At 38.5% G+C, this 20,873-nt stretch overlaps 1 protein-coding gene across 2 annotated transcripts; it reads left to right on the top strand.

The window, feature by feature from the left end:
- The first annotated feature begins 14 nt into the window (after nucleotides 1–14).
- Nucleotides 15–20,749, top strand: LOC144628308 (PX domain-containing protein kinase-like protein). Of its 2 annotated transcripts, none has more exons than XM_078486396.1 (21): nucleotides 15–248; nucleotides 393–443; nucleotides 1,929–1,976; nucleotides 2,614–2,703; nucleotides 3,081–3,177; nucleotides 3,823–3,900; nucleotides 4,501–4,580; nucleotides 4,774–4,845; nucleotides 5,626–5,730; nucleotides 8,822–8,923; nucleotides 9,983–10,019; nucleotides 10,952–10,997; nucleotides 11,542–11,620; nucleotides 12,106–12,223; nucleotides 12,881–12,962; nucleotides 13,356–13,404; nucleotides 14,439–14,516; nucleotides 15,115–15,201; nucleotides 16,546–16,588; nucleotides 19,633–19,683; nucleotides 20,167–20,749. In XM_078486396.1, exons 1-21 carry the CDS (start codon nucleotides 159–161, stop codon nucleotides 20,355–20,357), a joined length of 1,674 nt encoding a protein of 557 aa, XP_078342522.1. In that variant the 5' UTR covers nucleotides 15–158; the 3' UTR covers nucleotides 20,358–20,749. The 2 variants fall into 2 exon arrangements, with proteins under 2 accessions (XP_078342522.1, XP_078342520.1); XM_078486394.1 differs by having other exon boundaries at nucleotides 20,164–20,749.
- The last annotated feature ends 124 nt before the right edge of the window (nucleotides 20,750–20,873 follow it).

Here is a 20,873-nt window from a genome sequence, read left to right as displayed (position 1 = left end):
GGCGCTTATCTTTCTACTATACACCGCTGACTTGAGCCCGTTACACTGGCGCCCAGTGCTTCTCCTAGGAGGCGGAACGTCTGTGCGATCAAGTGGTCATCGCCGAGATTGTAGCTCCGTGGTTCAGCTGTTTTTTTGCAGTGAAAATTTGTCTCAAAATGGCTGTCGTGCCGAGAGGCAAGAACATCATTAATGACACTACTCCAGTGATGTGCACGATCGAGGGTATTGCCAAGAAGGAGCATGTTGTAAGAGAAAAACTTCTTGTATTTACGGTTGTTTTAGCTTCACGCCACTGAAATGCACTGTCATTCAATCAATTCTGCTCGGCCTGGATAATGTAATCGTAGATTCTCCAAGCGTCTTATATTCTTTGTGCGTTTATGTCATAGGATTACATTATGAAGGTTCAACGGGGAATTAACCATGATGACTCTTGGCAGGTTAGTTTAGCCGTATATAAATGTGAGCTACTGTAATTAATTGCAGTACAGTAATTCTAAATCTTGCCCCGGCGTGGTAGAAAGTAAACTTCTCTTGTCATAGGATTCCCGGGCTATCTAAGGCCCTGGGGATTTGAATTGCCAAGATTAAAATTACACGTAGTTCACCTGGTCAACATAAATTACAGAGTTTGAAACGAATTAGGGACACGGTAAAATAATTTGATTGTCTGATTGCTAAATTATTGAAACCATTCACAAATTGTGTCTCAATTTTGTGTTTTGTACATGCTTCCTGAAAACACATTTTCGCAGCTGACAAGGGGCTTTTTATCATTTATCAGAAGCGCAGGGGGGTTGGCTGAGAATATTCCATCCCCTTAACTTCCCTTAATATTCACGACCCCCATTAAGACAAACAAGGAAAAATAAACAAACAAACAAGCAAACAAACAAACAAACAGGCGTTGTTTGGGCTCATCATGTTTCTTGTGGGGGGGGGGGGGGAGAAAGGCGTGACAAGCCAAAGGAACGTCTGCGTAGGAGGCTAACAGACAGACAGACAGACAGACAGACAGACTGACTAACAAAAAAAACAGGATCCCCCTTTTTTCACCCATCTTCACCTTGATAGATTGTCTTAATCTGTGTAAATGCATTGAGTTTTGGCAAAGCAAAGTGTTAACTAGTCCACTTAAGGGATGGGTGGGAGGGGGGGCATGGATTTGATGATGTTGATGATGATGAGGAGGTGGAGGAAGAGGAGGGGGGAGGGTTGGGAGGCAGAAGACAATGTGGAAAGTTTCATTCTGGCTTGATAGGGAGAATAGATAAAATTTCATTAAGTAAATTTTATTGGTGATTCCCCTGGCATAAAGGCCAAGGGTGCAAGGTTCACATGATTTTGTGACTCATCTCATTAGGGATGAGAAGGAATGACTGAAGCTAAGAATATGAATGAGATTGAACTCTGAAAATGTTATTTACATTTCTATTGAATCAAAAGGAAGTTCAAAAAGTTTTTTTCAAGATGAAAAATGAAATCAAACTCAAACTTTCTCTTTTTATTTACCAATTTCCTTCAAAATAAATGGCCCTATGTTTCACATACAGTCAAGAAATTCATTGCCATTGAACTGTGTCATTATTATTTTTTTTAAAAAAAAAACAAAACAGTTATCATCTTGGAATTGGATGCTCCATTGAAATTTTTTTTGTAGAATATTTACAGACTAGGCCTTGTATTTACATGTACATGTAATGTAACTGTATGATGTAATGCATGATCATGGCTCATAGTGTGTTCAAATCTTCCACTTTAGATCTACCCCCATAGCATCCTAACCCCTCCCCCCCTCTGGCTATTCTTTCTTTGCTCATTAATGAATTGCAAGTGACATGTAGACTACACCAAGAAGCTGTCCAAAACCCAGCTTCCTAAATGTCAAACATTTGTAATTTTAATCATTATTTTTATTATCCAAGGTTGTACATCGTTATAGTGATTTTGTCACTCTCCAGGCAAGCCTCGAGGTACAGTGTTTTGTTCTCTGAACACAGTTTAGTTAGCGTGATTGGTTATCGATGGACAGCCCAATTTGAGCACTACAATAGGACAGTGTATGCGTCATGCTTGTAATTGGGCAGTGTACACGTCACGCCTGTATAATTGGACAGTACTCAGTCCAATTTTACAGGCATGACTCCACTCAGTCCTATTCATCAAGTCTCTTGTGCCAGTAGGCGCATAAGGCCATCAGGCTTTCTGCCCAACACTCCCTGTTCCGTGCCACCGCTTTGGCTACTTCCCAGCTAAAGCGGTGGCAGTCCAATTACACACTCAGGCATGACTTCACTCAGTCCTATTACCATTATTAAATTGTACTTGTCTTTACACTTGATTACAATTTCACTCAATTTTTAACACCCTGAATTGTACTCTCCACTCAGTCCAGTTACCATAATTACATATCACATAATTATGGTTAGGATGTCTTTATTAAGAAGAAGTTATTAAGTGCAAATGTATCAGCTTCCTTTGGTTTTTCATCAAAATAGAACAAAATCTCTGTTGAAGGTTACAGGACTTGTTGTGCTGTTTCTACACAATACATGGTAATCATATTATTGTAAGGGACATGCTCATTACAGATTTTTGTCCTTCATTCAGGTCTCGGGTATTGATCTTCCTCTGCCACCAAAAAAGGTATTTGGTAATATGGACGCTGCATTTATTGCAGAACGGCAGCAAGGTCTTCAGGTACAGTACACTAGTACGTGTAATATGCCATACATGTAAGCATGTCTCATGTTTCTGTTGTGCTCTCTCCTTCTCAAGTTGCTTCAAGATCCTACTACCAGTAACTAAAGTTAATGTATGTTCTTTATTGCTAACTAAATCAGTATACCTGTATGTCAGATTATAACTGTGTCAGGTCAAAATTATTTTATACTAGAATAAGTTTGATTTTGATTTTTCTTTTTTTAGGATTATGATTTGTAATAAATCTGAAACAAAGAAAAATACAAATCAAACTGGTTCAAAATATTTTTGAACTGACTTTTACATTTTAAACTACACATATCAATTGAACAAAATTGTCTATAAAATAATTTTAATTGGTTTTTTTCTTTCAGAATTACATAAATTTCATATTGGCACACCCAATTTTAACACGTCATATTTCTGTAAAGAGATTCCTTGACCCAGCCAACTACTCGTGGGACTTTCAAGGTAACCTTTCATGTTAATCTCTTGATCTGCATGGATCCATACATGTATGTACTGATTGATACATCATGTGATTACATTTTTATGTAATTACTACTAACACTGAATATATATAAAGCTAGTGATCATAACTTTTTAGCGGAGCTCCCAGCTGCCCAAAAGGCTGCAGAGCAGAGCCCCATACCCATAGAAAATTGACAGACCCATGCGTTTGGTTTTTCTTGGTCATTATGGCTTGCGGCATGGTTCACGGGCTCGTGTGCCCTAGCGATGATGCTGCCCCAACATGGCGGCCATTCTACAGAAATAGGTTTAAGGTTATATGGTTAACGTCAGTTTAGATCTTTGATATTGGACATCCATGTCATGGTCAATTGACAGCTGTCAAAACCTAGGTATCCGCAGACCAGTATCACATGACCATATCGCGGGCTCACATATAGAACTCATTGACGTCCAATGTTTTTTTTAGTTTACCGCTGAGATAGTAATGGTTAACATTGGATTGTGGGATTAATTGCTCTATTTTTTTCTGTTTTTTAGTCAGTAAATTTGGATTTACAAAAAGGGTGAAGTAAATAACCCGGGAGCTCTGCTTTTAGGCTTGGCTATTTACATCTATTTATAAATAATATTTTTACACCATAGAGATAGCCATGCAAAATGTAGCTATGTTCTTAAGATCAGTGCCAAACTGGGAAATAGTTGAACCACTGCCTGATATTGGTGAGTTTACTATTAATTTGTACCATTAAGTGTAACCTTGTGAATCAAAATCTGGTCCTTCTGAGGATAAAATCACGGAGCATGTATTTCTGAAAATATGTTGACTTATATCCTTCCAGTGTGCAGTATTCTTGCAATATCAACGACCACTAGTAAAATTTTCTAAATCAGGACTTTAGATAACTTAATTATAGGACTAAGGCCTTAATAACCAGTATGGGAGAATTTCCCACTTTTTTTATGACTGAGCTTAAGTAGATTGAATTGACCTTTGCGGCAAAGGCAAATGCGTGTTCTTTTAATTAATTTTTTTTGTACAGTTGAACTTTGCTAAGGGACAATAACAAAGCATGCAAAGAAAGTCCTGTTTTACATGTATACATGTAGCCTAGTCTAGTGGATTCTGATCATCCGTTTGCCCTCGGGAAAGACAAGACAAGTTTTTGGACTATTTTGTTTGCAGATGAAGGGGATTACTGAGAAAGGCCTTTAGGCTATTGCACAATGGTTCCAACTTTCTTGACGGGAAACCTGGAAAAAAAAAAAAAACTTTCTTTACAATACCCTGCAACAGTTCATTATATTTTTGTCATGTTTCAGGATGGCGGCTAAGGAAACAGTTCTTCTTAATTAAGCCTACAGATCCTACTAAGAAAGATTTCAGAAGTATTCTTACTTGGGTAACTATTTTTACTTGATGCATTTCTAATAAAGAACAGCTCACCGCTACATGTACTACATGTATTTATTATATTTGACAGCTAGAACATGTACATGCAGTGGTGTTTTTTTTATTAAGCAAGATAACGTGTAATATGAATGTGATACCAGTTTTACTGTAAGCGTTTAATTAATTCTTCTTGCATCTTTTAGACAGACTATGGTCCCGAGTTTTGTTTGGAAGAGAACATGGAAGCTATATTAAAACTAATGACCACTTTACAGGTACATATCTGTATAATTTTTACTACATGCACAGCCATGTAGTTTGTAATATTATTGTGAATTAACGCCTGTGTCACACATAGAGGTTGGATGCCAAGGAACCTGGGGGCTGGAGCTGCCGACCCCAAACCCAGGTAGCAAGAACACCCCGAAAGCCTGCTCTAGCCACAACCCAGCCACGAGCCCCGCCCGCCACACCCAGCCCCATCCCAGCACCCGTCACACTGAATGAAATTCAGTGGGGAAAAAATATATATTCGAAGTAAGCCAGAACGCCTCGAGCACTAAACTCAGTGAAGCTACGCGACTCAGTGAAAACTACTAGCACGTGCAACGGCGCACGCATAAGAACGCGGCAGGTAACCGCTGATCACTAAAGAGCGCCGGAAGTTGCCCGCAGCGCTTTGACCAGAAGTAAACGCCATGCATAGGAAATTGCCAGCCCGCAAATGTACAATAATAAACGCCAAGCCACGCCACCGCCACGCTAATGCCAAGCTAATGCCAGACAACTACAGAACAGCCACAATTAGCTCCTAGTCGTTAACTAAGTTAAATAAATATTTAACCTCATTAAATAACATATTTAACCTCATTTATTATTTACAATTTTATCCATGTATACAAAGTTGCATTAGTTTCCAAGTGAATGCATTTTTGTGGTAATGTCAAAAGAACATTTTTGTTGCTGTAATCAAATGACTAATTATTTTTTCATGAACTGTTTTATGCTTAAAATTTACCATCTTTATTATTCACTATGCTTTCTCTTGTTTTCAGCATCCTTATATAAGTCCACCTTCATTTACCACATGCAATTCAGAAGGAGTCATAATTGTACGGAATTTCCTTCCAAATGGAACACTAAGAGATTGTCTTTGTAAGGTACACAACTGTACAAAATTCAAATTATGTTACTGTATCCTGTTGCAAGATTTTATTTTAATTATAATTGTTTCTCATGAGTCATTGTGTAGGTGGATTACATACTACTTATTAACCGAGAGTGAGGTCATTACAGGGGAATCTCAGACCGAGGCCTTGACGTATTGACCGAGCGACAGCGAGGTCAATACATCAAGGTCGAGGTCTGAGATTCCCCTGTAATGACCGAACGGACGAGGTTAATAAGTTATTTATTATATGGCCTTTAAGCACTATTCAAAAAAAGAGTATAATCAAGGGAAAAAACACTGGAGGTAAAACTCGCTCTCTGTGGCTCTCTTCGTCGCTCATACTAAAGAAGTATCAGTATGCTTATATTTTTCTTTCAGTTATTGAAAAGATAGTTTTATTTTGTCGGCATTTTTTGTTGTTTTTGCCCCCTTGCTAGTAGCTTTTACTCACAACTCAAAAAACCGTCCAGCCGAGAAAAATTTTCATAATGCCCGGTCATTACAAGAAAATAATGCCCGCTCAGCAGCCAATCAGAGCGCGCGTACTATTGTAGCCATATAATAATTATAATTACCGACCTCTATTAAGTGGCCACCCTCCATAAAGCAGCCACTTTCCAAAGTCCTGATTTATTCGTCACTAAACTGCTGTATTTTGAAGCCTCTATCCAACGGCCACATTTTAGCTGTCGCAAGTGTATTATTAATATATGGTTTTTTACCTCCATTAAGCGGCCAGTAAATTATCTTTCCAAGCAAAATGGTGACAGATGATATATATCGTCTGTGAAATATTCTGAGCTAAATTTTTTGCCATACTAACTGTTGATGCAAAACTTAGGCCTAAGAAACTTGTCAACGATGTTTTGCATTATTTTTCTGTACATTATCACCCCGAAAAAATACTGTACATTTCAACTACGTGCACTCTGTGTTAGAGCTAGAACTATGCATGTGCTGGAAATGCACTTGATGTTTTGTTACAATGAATTTTGGATTTATCTTCATATATGTTCACTTTTTAAAAGCATTTTGCTATATAGAGTCAATAAAATCATGTTTACTGCCCTTTTCTATCCAATTTATATTGTACCTCTATAAAGCGGCCAACCTCTATTAAGCGGCCACTTTTCAAAGTCCCCAGGGTGGCCGCTTAATAGAGGTCGGACTGTACATTGTATGGTGTATCATAATTTTTTTTTGGCATGACTTGCTTATTAGGGATAAAAAAATTTTTAAAGACTGGTTTTCACTGGCCACCCCCACATTATTGGAAAAATTGGGGCAGCCCACCCCTGGAGTGGCACAAAAACATAGTGGCCCACCCCCAACCAAAATCAGTAATTTGGATAGGTATAAAGGTGTTGCAGGTCAAAATTAACTTCAGGCCATTTTCAACCAAGGTTATGTTTTTTCAATTTAGGTTAATTGTTTTTTAAACTAGGTTGTGGAAAATTAAAATGAAGGCACCTCCTCTACCTTAATCTGAACCCCCCTCCACCATCCTTACTTACCCTCCCCTGCCATCTGCTGTTATCCATTATTATGACTGAAAATACAGGATTTTAATTAAATTGATTTCATTGTACATTTACATGTACAGGTGTAGTTAGGGCCTGTTTATATGGAGGAGAGTTGTCCCTGGTACGAGGGTTACCCTCCATACCGAGCCACCCCGGGCGAGAGAGCTTTTCATACGTTTCTTTATAAATAGCTGCAAACTGTTTATATGAGAAATTGCAAAGTTGGCTCGGGGGGCAGGGTGACCCTGGGTGGAGGGTCACTCGCTTTGAAGGTAGGGTGACCCTGGGGAGCGAGCCAACTTTTTTCCGTATAAACAGTTTGGTTATTTTGGCCTCGCCTACCGGGGACAAGTTGACACATACAGAGCATGTGCAAACGCTGCAGTTGACCAAAACAAAATTGCAGATACATTGAAATCGAAGTCGGCGGTAAATTTGTCCAAAAAATGGCCGTGGTCGATGTTTTAGCGTTCCTTATTTAAAAAAGGCAGACATAATAGATGTTTCAAAACAACTCTCGCCAATCTTTTGAACCGAGAGGGCCAAGTTTTGGCCCGGTCAACAGGGACAACTTTTTCATATAAACGCTTGGCAAAAGATAGCTCGGGGGAGAGGGTAGCCCTCCTAACAGTGACAACTCTCCTCCATATAAACAGGCCCTTACTCTTTGGTTAACAGGGACGCCCTTCTTAACTTCCAATTTATTGCTAAGTAGGGTTTCTTACCATCATATTTTGGAAACCAGACTTCACACTGCTGATTTTATTAATGTACACGTAACTATGTACAATTAGCTTCTTTACGGTCTGGCTAAACTAAAAAACATTGTTGCGGAGGCAAATGTTTCCCAGTTTAGCTATTGGGAAAACATTTGTTGCAGAAACAAGTTTTGCCTCTGGAAACAAGATAATGTTATTCAGGTCAAAACCATTTTAATTTACTTTCCATACACAAATTTTACTTCCAAAACATATGTTGCCCAGTTTAGCCACTGTGGAAGCAACGTTGACTAGTTTTCAGTGCTGTTCATAAGATTGTTTCATAGCAACAGCACGCTCACGCATTATGCAACTACAGGTGTAACACTTTTAATTACAAGTTCCCAGGGCATTGTTTCCCCATTTAGCCACCAGGGCAGCAAAACATTTTCCTTGCTTACTGCTTATTCTATTTAATTAAGAATATGAAAACCAATTGTACACATTTATATGAGCTAAATAAAATTATTATTAAAAAAAGTATTATTATTTAACTCCTAGGAAATATGACAAGGAACAATGTTTCTGCAACAAATTTTTCTAGTTTAGCCAGGCCTTTAGTTTTGACCTGGTGGGTGGTTCAAGATAATTATAGACTGAAGAGTCTGATAAACAAAAGATGTAATTTCAGTTGGGTATAAAATTATTATCAACGATATTAAACAGATTTAATTAAGTATTAGTTTTAGACATACATGTACATGTACATGTACATTGTTCAGTGTACATAGTATTACAGTATCTGCTGATGTAAGAAGGCTTCTTTCATTGAATTAAATGTTTAAATTTAATATTTCAGGCCAAACCAAAACTGAATCAACTTAAGAAATATGGAAATCCAAAGACTAGAGTTGTTTTTCCTGAACAAAACATTCAGCTGTTTGGAAGGCAGATCTTAGAGGTAAGCCAGAGTTAAATTTCTATACTGACATTGCTGTACCTAAAGCCTGCCACACACCTGCCGATTTTTTGCTAGCGGTAAGAAAATCTTCACTTGTCGGCTATATACATTCTCGACCCCAGAGCTATTGTCTTTTTCACATGACTGACGGCGACAAGAGCTCTGGGAAACTCCACGCAAGCGTAGCCAAAATCTGGCTATGATGACTCTATTGCGCACGCTCCACATTCCAGAGACAAAAAACCGCCCTTGGAACGATTACTAGCAGTTGTATTTTGTTGAAAATTTCAGCAAAAATTAATGTTACAGCTTTAGCTCGTGTAAATGCCCAGTGAGTATAGTCAAAATCAGCAAGGTAGTTCTTATAAATGTATATTTAATTTTAAAATGTTCAACAACTGAATAATTAAAAAAGTCATTCAACCGTTACATTAATTCACCAGAGACTAGACATGTCTGCGGTTTTATGCAAATTCAGGTCGTGTCACGTAATTGTAATTAGTGCTGTTTTTGGACGATTCTCTGTTGTTAAACATCGTTATACATTAAAAACATGCTTATTTTAGTGAAAAAGAATTGCTCCGAGACTGTTGATGTCATCTTCAAACAAAAATACATCCAAAAACAGCACATATTACGATTGCGTGCACAATCTTTGATTTGCATAAAGCACAGACATTCAATTCCCCAGGGGCCAGGACAACCACCCCGACGCCCGTTCAAATTTTGGCGCGTTACAAATTGACCAATCAGAAGTGTTTTCATTGTTTCAATGAACTTCAAATCAGAATAGGCTCTGCCCAAGGGTTGCCCAGAGCTCTTCTCACCATCAGTCATGCGCAAAAGAGGAAAGATCTGGAGTCGAGAATGGGCTATATAGTGTGCGGTGAATACAGACAAGTCTATGACATGATTGGGCCTTGTCTGGCAATGTCTTGTCAGGCCTTGTCAAGCTAGTTTTTGGTGGACCAAGAGAATTTGTCAGGGCTCGGTCACCTCATAACCAGTTCATTCATGTTCTGTATTTTTTTTTTAAATGTTCAGTTCTGTATTTTTCAGGCATTAAAATTTTTACATGAGAAAGGGATTCCCTATGGTAAGTGTTGTCAGGGGGCATACTCTTTTTTTTTTTCATCTTTCTGTTTTTGTTTTGGTATCCATGTAAGAGTAGCGTAAGTGTAAGCATGTAAACGAGTGTGTAGATACATGTATATATAGAACTTATTTAAGTAAAGTAAATGTATGGAATTGTAAGTTAGTGTACATGGTAGTAACTGTAAGTGTATGTACTAATGGAATTCAATTTAAAAAAATACTCTTTTATTAATTGGATATCTAAAAAAGATTAAACTGCTAATAGTGTTAGTTTTAGCATTTTGTTACTGTTAGTGCTCAATATTACACAGTTTTTCTTTCTTCTGTACCAGTGAATGTTAACATTGCCTATCCACAGGTGCCACAAAATGATTTATTTTTTATATAATTATTAAAATTAATTAAAAATAATTATTGTACTAGTGTTCGTTTGTCAAATCTTGAAAAGTAAACCTTAAACATTGTGGGATGCACAGTGAACTAACAGTTAGTGTGCTGGACTCCTGGTTGAGTGATTGGGGTTCAACCCTGGGCAGGGTCACTGTGTCGTGTTCGTCCTGTTTGTGTCTGTCTCCACTCAGGTGTATAAATTGGGAATGACAAATTATTTATTGCTGTGGGTATAACCCTGTAATGGACTAGCATCCCATCATTGGGACTGGTGGGGAGGGGATAGAAATACTCCTCTCCCCAGAAGCCCCTTCATGCCACAGAAACTGGGATACGCTCAAGTTTGATGGACCACTAGGCTCGAACCCTGACTGAACAAAGTCTTCATTTGGACTTAAAAAATATAGTCAGAGTTTTTTGCCGCTCGTACTTGTACTAATATGAGGGAAGTCACTGCACTGCACATTTTGGCTTTTAATTTATCTGCCCTATATTTATCTGAATTGCAGATCAGAACATTTATAGCAGTTTCATTCTTTGCAGGTCATTTACATACAGGAAATATTGTTGTGGAAGGAAATGTTTGTAGGTATGTCTTCTAAACCCTGGTTACATGGTACATGTAATGATTATTTTTTATACTAGAACCTTAAAAGTTATTTTGGAACGTTTAAATAAAAATAAATGTTGTTGTTTATAGTGGTCAGTGCACTTAGCTACCCCAAACTACTGTAGTTCTCAGGCTTAATTGCCACTCAACCTGAAACGAAACAAATATTAAATAAACATAATGACCAGAGGGCTTTTTACAAACCATTAGTATGACTGAGGAGTTGAACTAGGGTCTGCCAAGAAACGACTCCAGGCGGCGGTCAGAACGGGACTTGAACCAGGAGCTCCGGGTTTCAAGTCCATTGCCCTTATAAACCACTCGACCACGCTGCCTCCATCAGTTTGCCATCTTACATGGCAGCTGAATTTGTTTTTTTTTTTTTTGTATACATCAATTGATCCTTTTTTATGGCTGACTTAATGTAGTACCATTCACTTGGAAATATCTCAGCAAGAAGTTACTGTACATTTTAAACCGTTGAGAAGTAACATATTTTCTCAATTTCCCCCTACAATTTTAGATTACTAGAAGTTGAGAGTGGTTTGATGGGTATTCCATCCATTCACAGACATCGCTATGTTCCCATGAAAAAACTACAGGTACTTTTATTGAAGAAATTGTTTGTGTCAAAGATACATGTGACAGTTGATTTCGGGGCTATGTACTTACAACATTTCAACGCAACATAGCGCAGCATTGTTCTGGACAACATGATGCACACGTTTGAAAAAGCAAATCAAACTAGTGCATGCTCTGGTGCAACAATCTTTCATTTGCGCAAACATGGCCAAACGAGTACAACATTACACAACATCCAGAAATGTTGCAAGAAAAGTTTGACCATTCTCAAACGTGTTCGAACATCATCCAACGTGTTGCAAAATGATGCAACAGGGTGGCCAAACGTGTGCATTATGTTGTGCGCAACAGCGTCCCTTTGGCCGGGCCTTGAAACCTGGAAGAAAAGTTACGTGATAAAGTTCACTTACCCCCCATCTCGAGGAAGCACAACGTTAATAATTTACGTGGCAATGCTCCAAATCACTGTATGCCATAGAAGATGGATTATCTTTTCTCTTTCTAGGAAAAGGAAGCTGAGGATGTTTACTGTTTTGCTCACGTGTTATATGAGATGGCTTTTGGTGAACCATTACGCAGCAGTACACTGCATGATGTCCCTCCTAACTGTCCATTGCAACTCAGTAAGTGACGCTAATTTATTAACATGAATCTTGTGAACACCCTCTTTTGAGCAATTATGGATAAAACCTAACATACAAGACTGTCAGTAAACTGTCGGCCAACAGTTGGCCGACAGTTTACTAAAAGTCTACTAACAGGACACCAGCCTCTTCGGTTGCCATGACATCACGGTGAGGCGAGGGAGAAAGAGAGAGGGCGCTGACAACAAGGTTGTCCTTATCAGAAGACAAATCAAAATAAGCATATCACTGCGTGTAATTTTCTGAGCTTCTTCAATGCTACTATAGTGTAGCTCACGTTTGCATGCTAAACTTAGGGATTGGTTTATATAATTCCCACCCCTTTCTCAACCAATATGAAGTAAAACCAAAAGCAATCGTGACTCACTCACACGTTTTCCCGCGCCTGTGCCGGCTACATGCGTTAGCCTCAAGTTTGGTTCACTGGATTGTCTGTGTCCTTTGTGATTGGCCATAGTGATGATTTTGGTTTTGGTTTTAAGTCACTCAATCGAAAATCACCCTATAGTGTTTCCACTTTAATTTTGGTAAAAGATAGTGAAAAGTAAGCATCTAATAAATGTGCAACTCGTTGCAGTCTGAGAACAGTTTATGGTTTCTTTTGGTAATCTCTGTTGGTAATGTTTCAACCTACAGGGTCAGTTTTGTTGTCCATTTTGAACGATGAAGCGTGTAACAAGACAGGTCTTCCGTCTGTTTCTGATCTTCTTGCTAACCCGTAAGTACATGCTAAACTAATATTCATTGCTGTTTTTTTTTTTTTCATAAATTTCTTTATTCGGAGACAACATTGTACATTTCTAATGAAAGCCAGTGCCAGTGTTGACAGCCATAGGCCATAGAATTGTTCAAAATATGGCTTCCAATTCAAATACATGTTACTGGCTAGGTCTGACATGTAACCCCCACCCCCCCCCCCCCTTTAGATGGGGACTCTCAAAATGAACGAAACTGAACTAGTGTCCTTGTATCGTAAGCATGGAGCTTTGTATTTTTTAGGCCAGATCCACTGAGTCTTACAACCTCTGGGAATCATACTGATAAAAGAATTCTTCTACTCCTTAATATTAAATACTACTTATTTCTTTAAATCGTCATTTTGTTTTTGCAGATTTTTCACAGCCATAGACCTCCCTTCTACAGACAAGCCTCAACTTAAGGTGAATTTTATGACTGTTTCAGTCAGATTTACATGTAATTTAGCCCAAGCAGAAACCCATGATGGGTTGTGGGTTTCTTGTTAAGTTTATTTGCACTATTTGTAATGCATAAGCATACGAAACCATACAAAAGGAAATACATACAGTGGAATCCCGATCTCTCAAACCTCCAAGGAAAACGAAAATTGGTTCTTGAAATCGGGGGTAAAATGGCAGTGTCCGACTTAGTGAAGCAAATCAAAGGGAATCGACTTTTGGTTCGAGTTGTCAGGAGGGGAGGGGGGGGGGGGTGTTACAAATCGGCATTAACCTGTATACCTATGTTTTCTTCGGGCGAGATTGTTCTAGCCGTGGTTCATATTTTGGCGTAATCAAAATTCGGTTTAATTTCTTGACGCGAACAAAATTTTCAGCGAGTCAAAATGCATTACATCAATGCTGATGTGGTTTTGTACTTATCAACCTGAATGTAAATGGTTTGAAAATAAAATTGTTTACCTTATTATAGGAATAAAACGAAACATTTTAACAACGCAAACAAAAGTTACGCGTAATAAAATTAACGCGAATTTTAAAAAAAGTTCTGGTTAAATCCTAAAAGTAAAAAAGTTAACGTCAATAAAATTAACGCGAATTTTTGAAATTCGCGTTAATAACATGTATCGTTAATTTCCTATAATAAGGTAGTTAACATTTCCTATTGTCTCAACTAAAATACTCTCCTCCCTTTCTCCTGCTGTGAATTTGACGAAAATACCCTCGCAATTAATCCCTTTGGAATTGTTTTGAAGGTGAACTGTTGTTGGAGAAGAGGCGTGTTTTTTTTGGCGCGGAAATTGGCTTACGTTTTCTTCTTAAACATTTATAGACTTTCATTTCGCAACAATTTGTTTGAGAAAATTCAGCAACACTGTGCAGAGTTTATTCTGTATTTTCAAACTGGGGGGCGTAGGGTAAATAAATACTTACATCTACAAACGTTCGCTCATGGAATCTTTCCGCTTGTAATAACGTTCTAGTTCTGTTGCTTATAGATTTCAAGTAAATTAAAAGAAGCCATTAGAACAGCCAAAGAACGCGCCGAGTCTAAACTCAAGGAGGATCAAAAAATGGTAAGAAGATAAGCTAGAAATAACCTGTTAATACCTGTTTTTCAAAGGTACAGTGGCATAATGCTTAGTGCACTAGTCTTTTGAATCAAGGGGTCCAGGTTCGAGCCCTTGCTGGCTCATTGTGTCGTGTTCTTGGGCGAGACTCTTTACTCTCATAGCGCTTCTCTCCAAACAGGTGTATAAATGGGTACCGGCAAATTTACTGCTGGGGGGTAACCCTGAGATGGACTAACATCCCATCCAGGTGGAGTAGCAATTCTCCTAGTCACTTCATGCTATGGATTCTCGACTGTTCTTAGCCTCTTCCAACTTTATCTTAACACTCTGGCTTCATACCCAGTTTATCACAATTTTTTTTACATTGATATAGCAAAAAACGTTTTAAAAGTCTGTATGGGTCCAAATGTCGCATACTGCTGGTCAGGAGCTTATCTGGGTTTTAGTAGCAAGAACCAACTAGGAGTATTTCTACTAAAGAGATCAGATACAGAAAAAAAAAAAGTACAGTATTGTGCAAAAGAAGTCCAAACAAAGTTTGTCAAATCCATTCTTGGTTATAATTAATTCATAAACATATGTTTCCTTCTCTTTTTACCAGCTGCGGCAGTTCCGTAGAGCATCGAAAGCGCATGCTCATCACATGTCAGAGGAAGAAAAGAAGAAGAGGAAGAAATCTGCTAAGAAGGTGGAGATAACTTGATCTTTTTTTCCATTCCCTTTTGGCTCAGTTCTGCAACAGCTGTCAAAGCCAATCACACTTTACACCACCATTACCTGTTTAACAAGAACTGCGATTTTTTGCCGCTTCTTAATTGGCTATTTTTTTTTCTTTTTTTGTGGACATTAAGATTGAGGACAGGCAAATAAGACCTGACATCATATTATAGGCACGCAACGCATGCAGGAGCTCTTTTTTAGTGGGAATGAATCGCGTACATAAACTAACTGTTCAGTACAGTGGGAGGAAATTGAGATCATTTTTTTTAAGTAGAATCCTGAACAGTAGAAGTATAGGATATCCCAACTGATTCTTATCTTAATCGTTAATCTTAAACCTCATTTTCGCTTTTTGCGATGGGTCTGTGTGCAATACCAGAAACTAAGAGTGAAAAGTTTGTTTACGGTAACTTGTTTAACAACGAGGTTTACCTACGAAAACGCAGTAGCTTCCTTTCGTTCACGTGAACAGAGTATGTTCACATCATGACAACGTATCGGTGGCTATATTTTGGTGATCCTAGACAATTGAATTTCTTTCCCTAGTTAAATAATTCCTTTGCTTATGTTGTTAAGCTAAGGAGCTCCAATATCGCCGCCATCTTAACCAAGTCTATATTCCAGAATGCAGGGTTGTCAGTGGGTTTTTGAGTAGCAGGTTCAATCCAAAAAGTAGGGGGCTATGAAACACTCAGAACTCGATAACACACACTCAGAACTGACCTACTAATATTCCGAGTAGCCAGCACAGTATTCGGAATAACCGGTGAAATGCGCTGGTTGCCGGCTTATTTTGACAACCCTAAGAATGTGGCGTTCGTTTCTTATGTGTCTGTCCATTTATTGATGTTTAATTGCATTGGTCCATTGTCAAAAAGTGAAAATGCAACAACATTTGTGATTCCATGTGAATTAAAACATACATATTAGCTATGCATGGACGAATACATGTGAACGCTTAGTTTTACAGCTCTGTAATAGAAACTTAACTGAACATTGTCAGTAAAATTCAAATGACACAATTTCTCTTTATAACGCATAATCAAGTTAATGTTAATGTGTAATGCCTGCCAAATAATTAATTAGAAAGAGATGTTTATAGTTGTGTAATGTAACATATGCACTTGCAAAGCAACCTGAAAATAAAAGAAGAAAATCAGGCTTCACAAAGATTTGAAGTCGTGATAATTTTAGGTTGTAGAGTCACTATAAATACAATGTGGGTTTGCTTGCTTATTTTCTTTGTTTGAGTTCCGCCGTCCCCTTTCCACCCCCCGCATAGTGAGTAGTTTTTTTCTTCGTTTCCTCGCAGTTGCAGAAGGAGTCTTCATTATCAGACATGTCTCAATTATCAGGTAATAATCTGTTTATTTTTATTTTTTTCGCATTTTTGTCAACCAGTAAGCAATGCAACATCAAGAAAATCTAGTAACAGGGTTCGCACGCGCCTTGAAAGTCCTAGAATCTCAAAATAAAAATTCAAGGCCTTGAAATTGGTTTTCGATCCTTGAAAGTCCTTGATTTTTTATTGAACGTCAAAAGGCTTCAAGGCAATGAGAAGGCCACCAAAATAAGCGATTTTTTTAGTTCTTCAGCAAACACATCAACCGTTGATTTGGGGTAAATTTCATGAAAAAAAGTCCTTGAAATTTCCAAGAAGGGTCCTGGAAAGTCCTTGAAAAGTCCTTGAATTTTTGGCCTGAAAAAGTGTACGAACCCTGTGTTAAATAGGCTGTTCCGTCCTCCCTAAAATGGTGAGATGGCGAGCCGCTAAACTCCCGAATGTTAAGACAGAATCCGGCAGGACTTCGAGTATTAATTGGACAAAATTATGTACCAAAATTATTTACTTGTCCCATCCTACGATATTGAAATATATAGGGGTGTGGTACCTAGGGCGTTTTTGGTGCACGGCTATCGTTTCTACATCTACATCTACATTTATTAAGTTGATAACATCGTTTAAGACATCACATCAACTATAAGAGTACAAAATAACAAAAACAAAATGTACATGTATAAATAGGATATAAAAATACTTAGTTACAATTTACTTGTTTACATGCTTCCCTAAATTTAATTTAAAATTCGATAATGACTTGCAATTAACTAAGTCAGCTGGCAGTAAGTTCCATTCTGTTATTGATCTAGGAAAAAAAGAAAACTTAAAAACGTCCTTAGAAACTTTTGGCATCCTATACTTAAAAGCATGGCTATTGCGTGTTCTTTTTTCACTGTTTGGTATTAAGTGATTTTCCGTAGTTATGTCTACTAGGTTATGACTAAGTTTGTACATTAGAGTCAGTCTGTTTTTCTTTCGTCTTGTCTCTAGCGTGTCCCATTTCAAATCAGATAACATGTCTGTCACGCTAGCTGTTTTGTTGAAGTTTTGAAGGCAAAAACGGGCAGCTTTTCTTTGAACTCTCTCCAGGGTAGAAATGTCTTTTTTGTGGTGTGGGTCCCACGAGGCACTTGCGTACTCCAATTTGGGTCGGACGATGCTGGTATAGGCCGTTTCGCGTACTTTCCTGGGGCAGTTCCAGAGATTTCTCTTGATCAGCCCCAAGGACCGACTTGCCTTGCTTGAGATAGATGAGATATGTTCAGACCACTTTAGTTTACTGTTAACAGTAATTCCTAGGTACGATGCAGAGTCAACTTGCTCAAGTTTGGACCCACAGAAAGTATATGACCGTTGAGGAGGACTTTGCTTATTTGAAATGCAGATGATGTTGCATTTAGAAGGGTTAAATTCCATTTGCCACTCGTTTTGCCAGATTTCTAATTTATTGAGGTCGTCTTGGAGATTGTCGCAATCTGAGTCCTCAACCACCACACCGTATAAAAGGGTGTCATCGGCAAACAGCTTAACTGTAGAGGTTAGACCGTTTGGCAGGTCGTTTATGTACGTTAGGAACAACAGTGGGCCTAATACTGACCCTTGTGGTACACCCGAGGTCACTGGGGAGGAGGTAGATGTTGCACCCTCACAGATGACAGTTTGTACCCTCTTAGTGAGAAAGGATTCCATCCAGGACAAAAGGTTACCATGGATACCGTAACGCTCCAGCTTCATTAGTAAGCGTTGGTGTGGAACTTTATCAAAGGCTTTCGAAATGTCTAACACAGCAGCATGAATAGATTTGTTTTGTTGTAGAGAACTTGCAATGTCATGAATAGTAAGTATTAATTGAAGTTCTGTAGATCTTTTTGATCTGAAGCCATGCTGACAGTCTGATAGTATGTTATAATGATCAAAATGTTTCATCACATGGCTGTGTACAATATGTTCGAGGATTTTCGATGCTATGCATTTTCCTTTACAGAAAACTAACAGACTACATTATTACTCCAGTACATAAACTACGCAAAGACAGGTAGAGGCCACTAAAAAATTTCCTCGTCACATTGGCATTTATTTCACTTGTCACGGAATTTTGCCGTTGGCGAATAAAGATTGCGTGACGAGCGAACAAATATCCGGTATTTGGATCGTCACGGAACGCTCCTGTGAGAAGCGTTGTGTGACATTCCAAATTGGCTTCGAAGGTGATTATTACAAAAGAACGTAACTCAGTAGACACTTCCCAAAAAGTAACGCCTGAGAGTCACAGCCATAGATGGCCGGTTTTTTCCCTTCTTGGACCTTGTGAGCGTGGCAGAAATATCTCATTGTGGGTTTCACAGGAACCAGCTTTAGTTTTGTAAAATTTTCTGTTTGCGTTTGTATTATTCCTTATTGTTACTTATTTTCGCGGGACTTAATTTTCGCGATTTTCGCGATTTTCAAAAAATCGCGAAATTAAAGACCCGCGCAAAAAGGTTCTCGCGAAAAATAACGACGCGAACTTTAATACCCTTCTATCTAATTCATAATGATTAATCAACGTTGCCGTCAGTTTACTACATAATTATCTTTGTCAGTATTCTGACACTTTTCGCGAAATTCAGTTTCTCTAAACATATTTTTTCGACCAGATCGCGAAGTTTAAGACCCGCGAAATATGCCAGTTCTATTTTCGCGAAATTACGTTCCCGCGAAAATTAGTAACAAGAAGGTAGCTACACCTTGGTCTGGATAAATCTCCAATTAGGGACCAGTCATTATTTAGATGGAGGGGAGGGGGCTGGTTGCAAATAGGGGGAGGGTAATTGATTTTTATGCAAGGAATAGTGGGGGGGGGGGGGGCAAATAAATTTCTGCCCACTTTTAAGGGATATTTAAGGTAGTGAATTGGTATGAAAAGGGAGGGACGACAAAAAATCTGCATCATAAGAGGGGAGGGTCAGTTGAATTTGAACTTGACCTCCCTCCATTTGCACCACGCCTCCCCCCTCTAAAAAATTAAATGAATTTTTGTTGATGGTTCTTTCTGTATTTTGTTGTCTCTTTGTGTAGCCAAGCCGCCATCTTCACCTCCGCCCGTGTCCCGCGGGACTCCAGCTCCTGGTGCGTGTAACAGCTTGTCTGTACCTTAAAGGGACTATGTCACAGATTTTACCAGATTTTTGAACAGCCAAAATTTATATTTCTGTCGCATGAAACCTAGAAATAATAGTCCATTTTTATTAAAAACTGCTATATTAGAGCACTGAAACTGTTAACTAGCATTATTGGCTGCGGATGGCGCGGATGGAAACGGATTGCAATTTTAAAACCTTAGGCAAACGTTTTCAAACTGGTTCCGCGGGTCTTCGAAAAATCGATATATATAGCCGTAGATTGATTTCTATCCACAAATTAAGGTTATATCTTCCTTTAGATGTTCAAAGATATTGTTTTTTATGGGTTAGGTTGCTTCCACTAATTTCAGAACAGTTTAGACCAAAAATTTGTGAAATCTCCGTGACAGTCCCATTAACTCGATTTGATTTCACCATAAGAATTTTTAACTAAAGATTGACACATCCTTCTCCCAATTGTTCCCAGCAGCATCTTCTGTACCACCTCCTCCCCAAGCTCCCGCGCCGCCGCCGCCTCCTCCAACCCAGGCCCCAGCTCAGAAGACATCACCACCGCCGAAATCATCAGAACGAGGCGCGTTGCTAAGCTCCATCTGTGATTTTAAAAAGGGTGGCTTGAAAAAGACAGAGACAAACGACAAAAGCAAGCCAAAGATATAGAATAGTAGGTCCAACACAAATAACTATGATGTATAAGCAGATTTTTAGGAACACAAATATATATTTTCACAATTCAATGAAGAGATTTTTCTCTGTGCAAATTGTCGTAGTAAACATTCGCGAAAATTGTTATAAAAACGTTCTTTAGGAAGATTCTGGCCAGCGTGTAGATGTCTCCTTTTTCTAGTAGACTTGTACACGCAAGCTAATTCTGGCATTTTGGCCAAAAACATAACAACACTTTTTCTCCTGACTTAACTAATATTGGTTTGACTAATTTTATGACAAGGTCAAATTCTTGTGGAGCCGTGCCATTATGTAGTGTCATTGTTTGTGGTCTACAAAACAGCCTTCAGGCTCTAAGGAAATGCTAAAATAAAAGTTAACCGATGTTGAAAGGGTTAAAGCCAAAAAAAAAGATTGATCATTGAACTTGATATTTCAAGGCCAACATTTTAATATGTGGCTTCTGTGAGGTAGCTGTTTTAAGCAATATCAACAATGCAATATTTGGAT

This window comes from Oculina patagonica, chromosome 10 (assembly GCF_052425735.1).
Source record: "Oculina patagonica isolate OP01 chromosome 10, crgOcupat, whole genome shotgun sequence".
Classification (NCBI taxonomy): domain Eukaryota; kingdom Metazoa; phylum Cnidaria; class Anthozoa; order Scleractinia; family Oculinidae; genus Oculina; species Oculina patagonica.
This window is presented reverse-complemented; position numbering and strand designations above follow the sequence as displayed.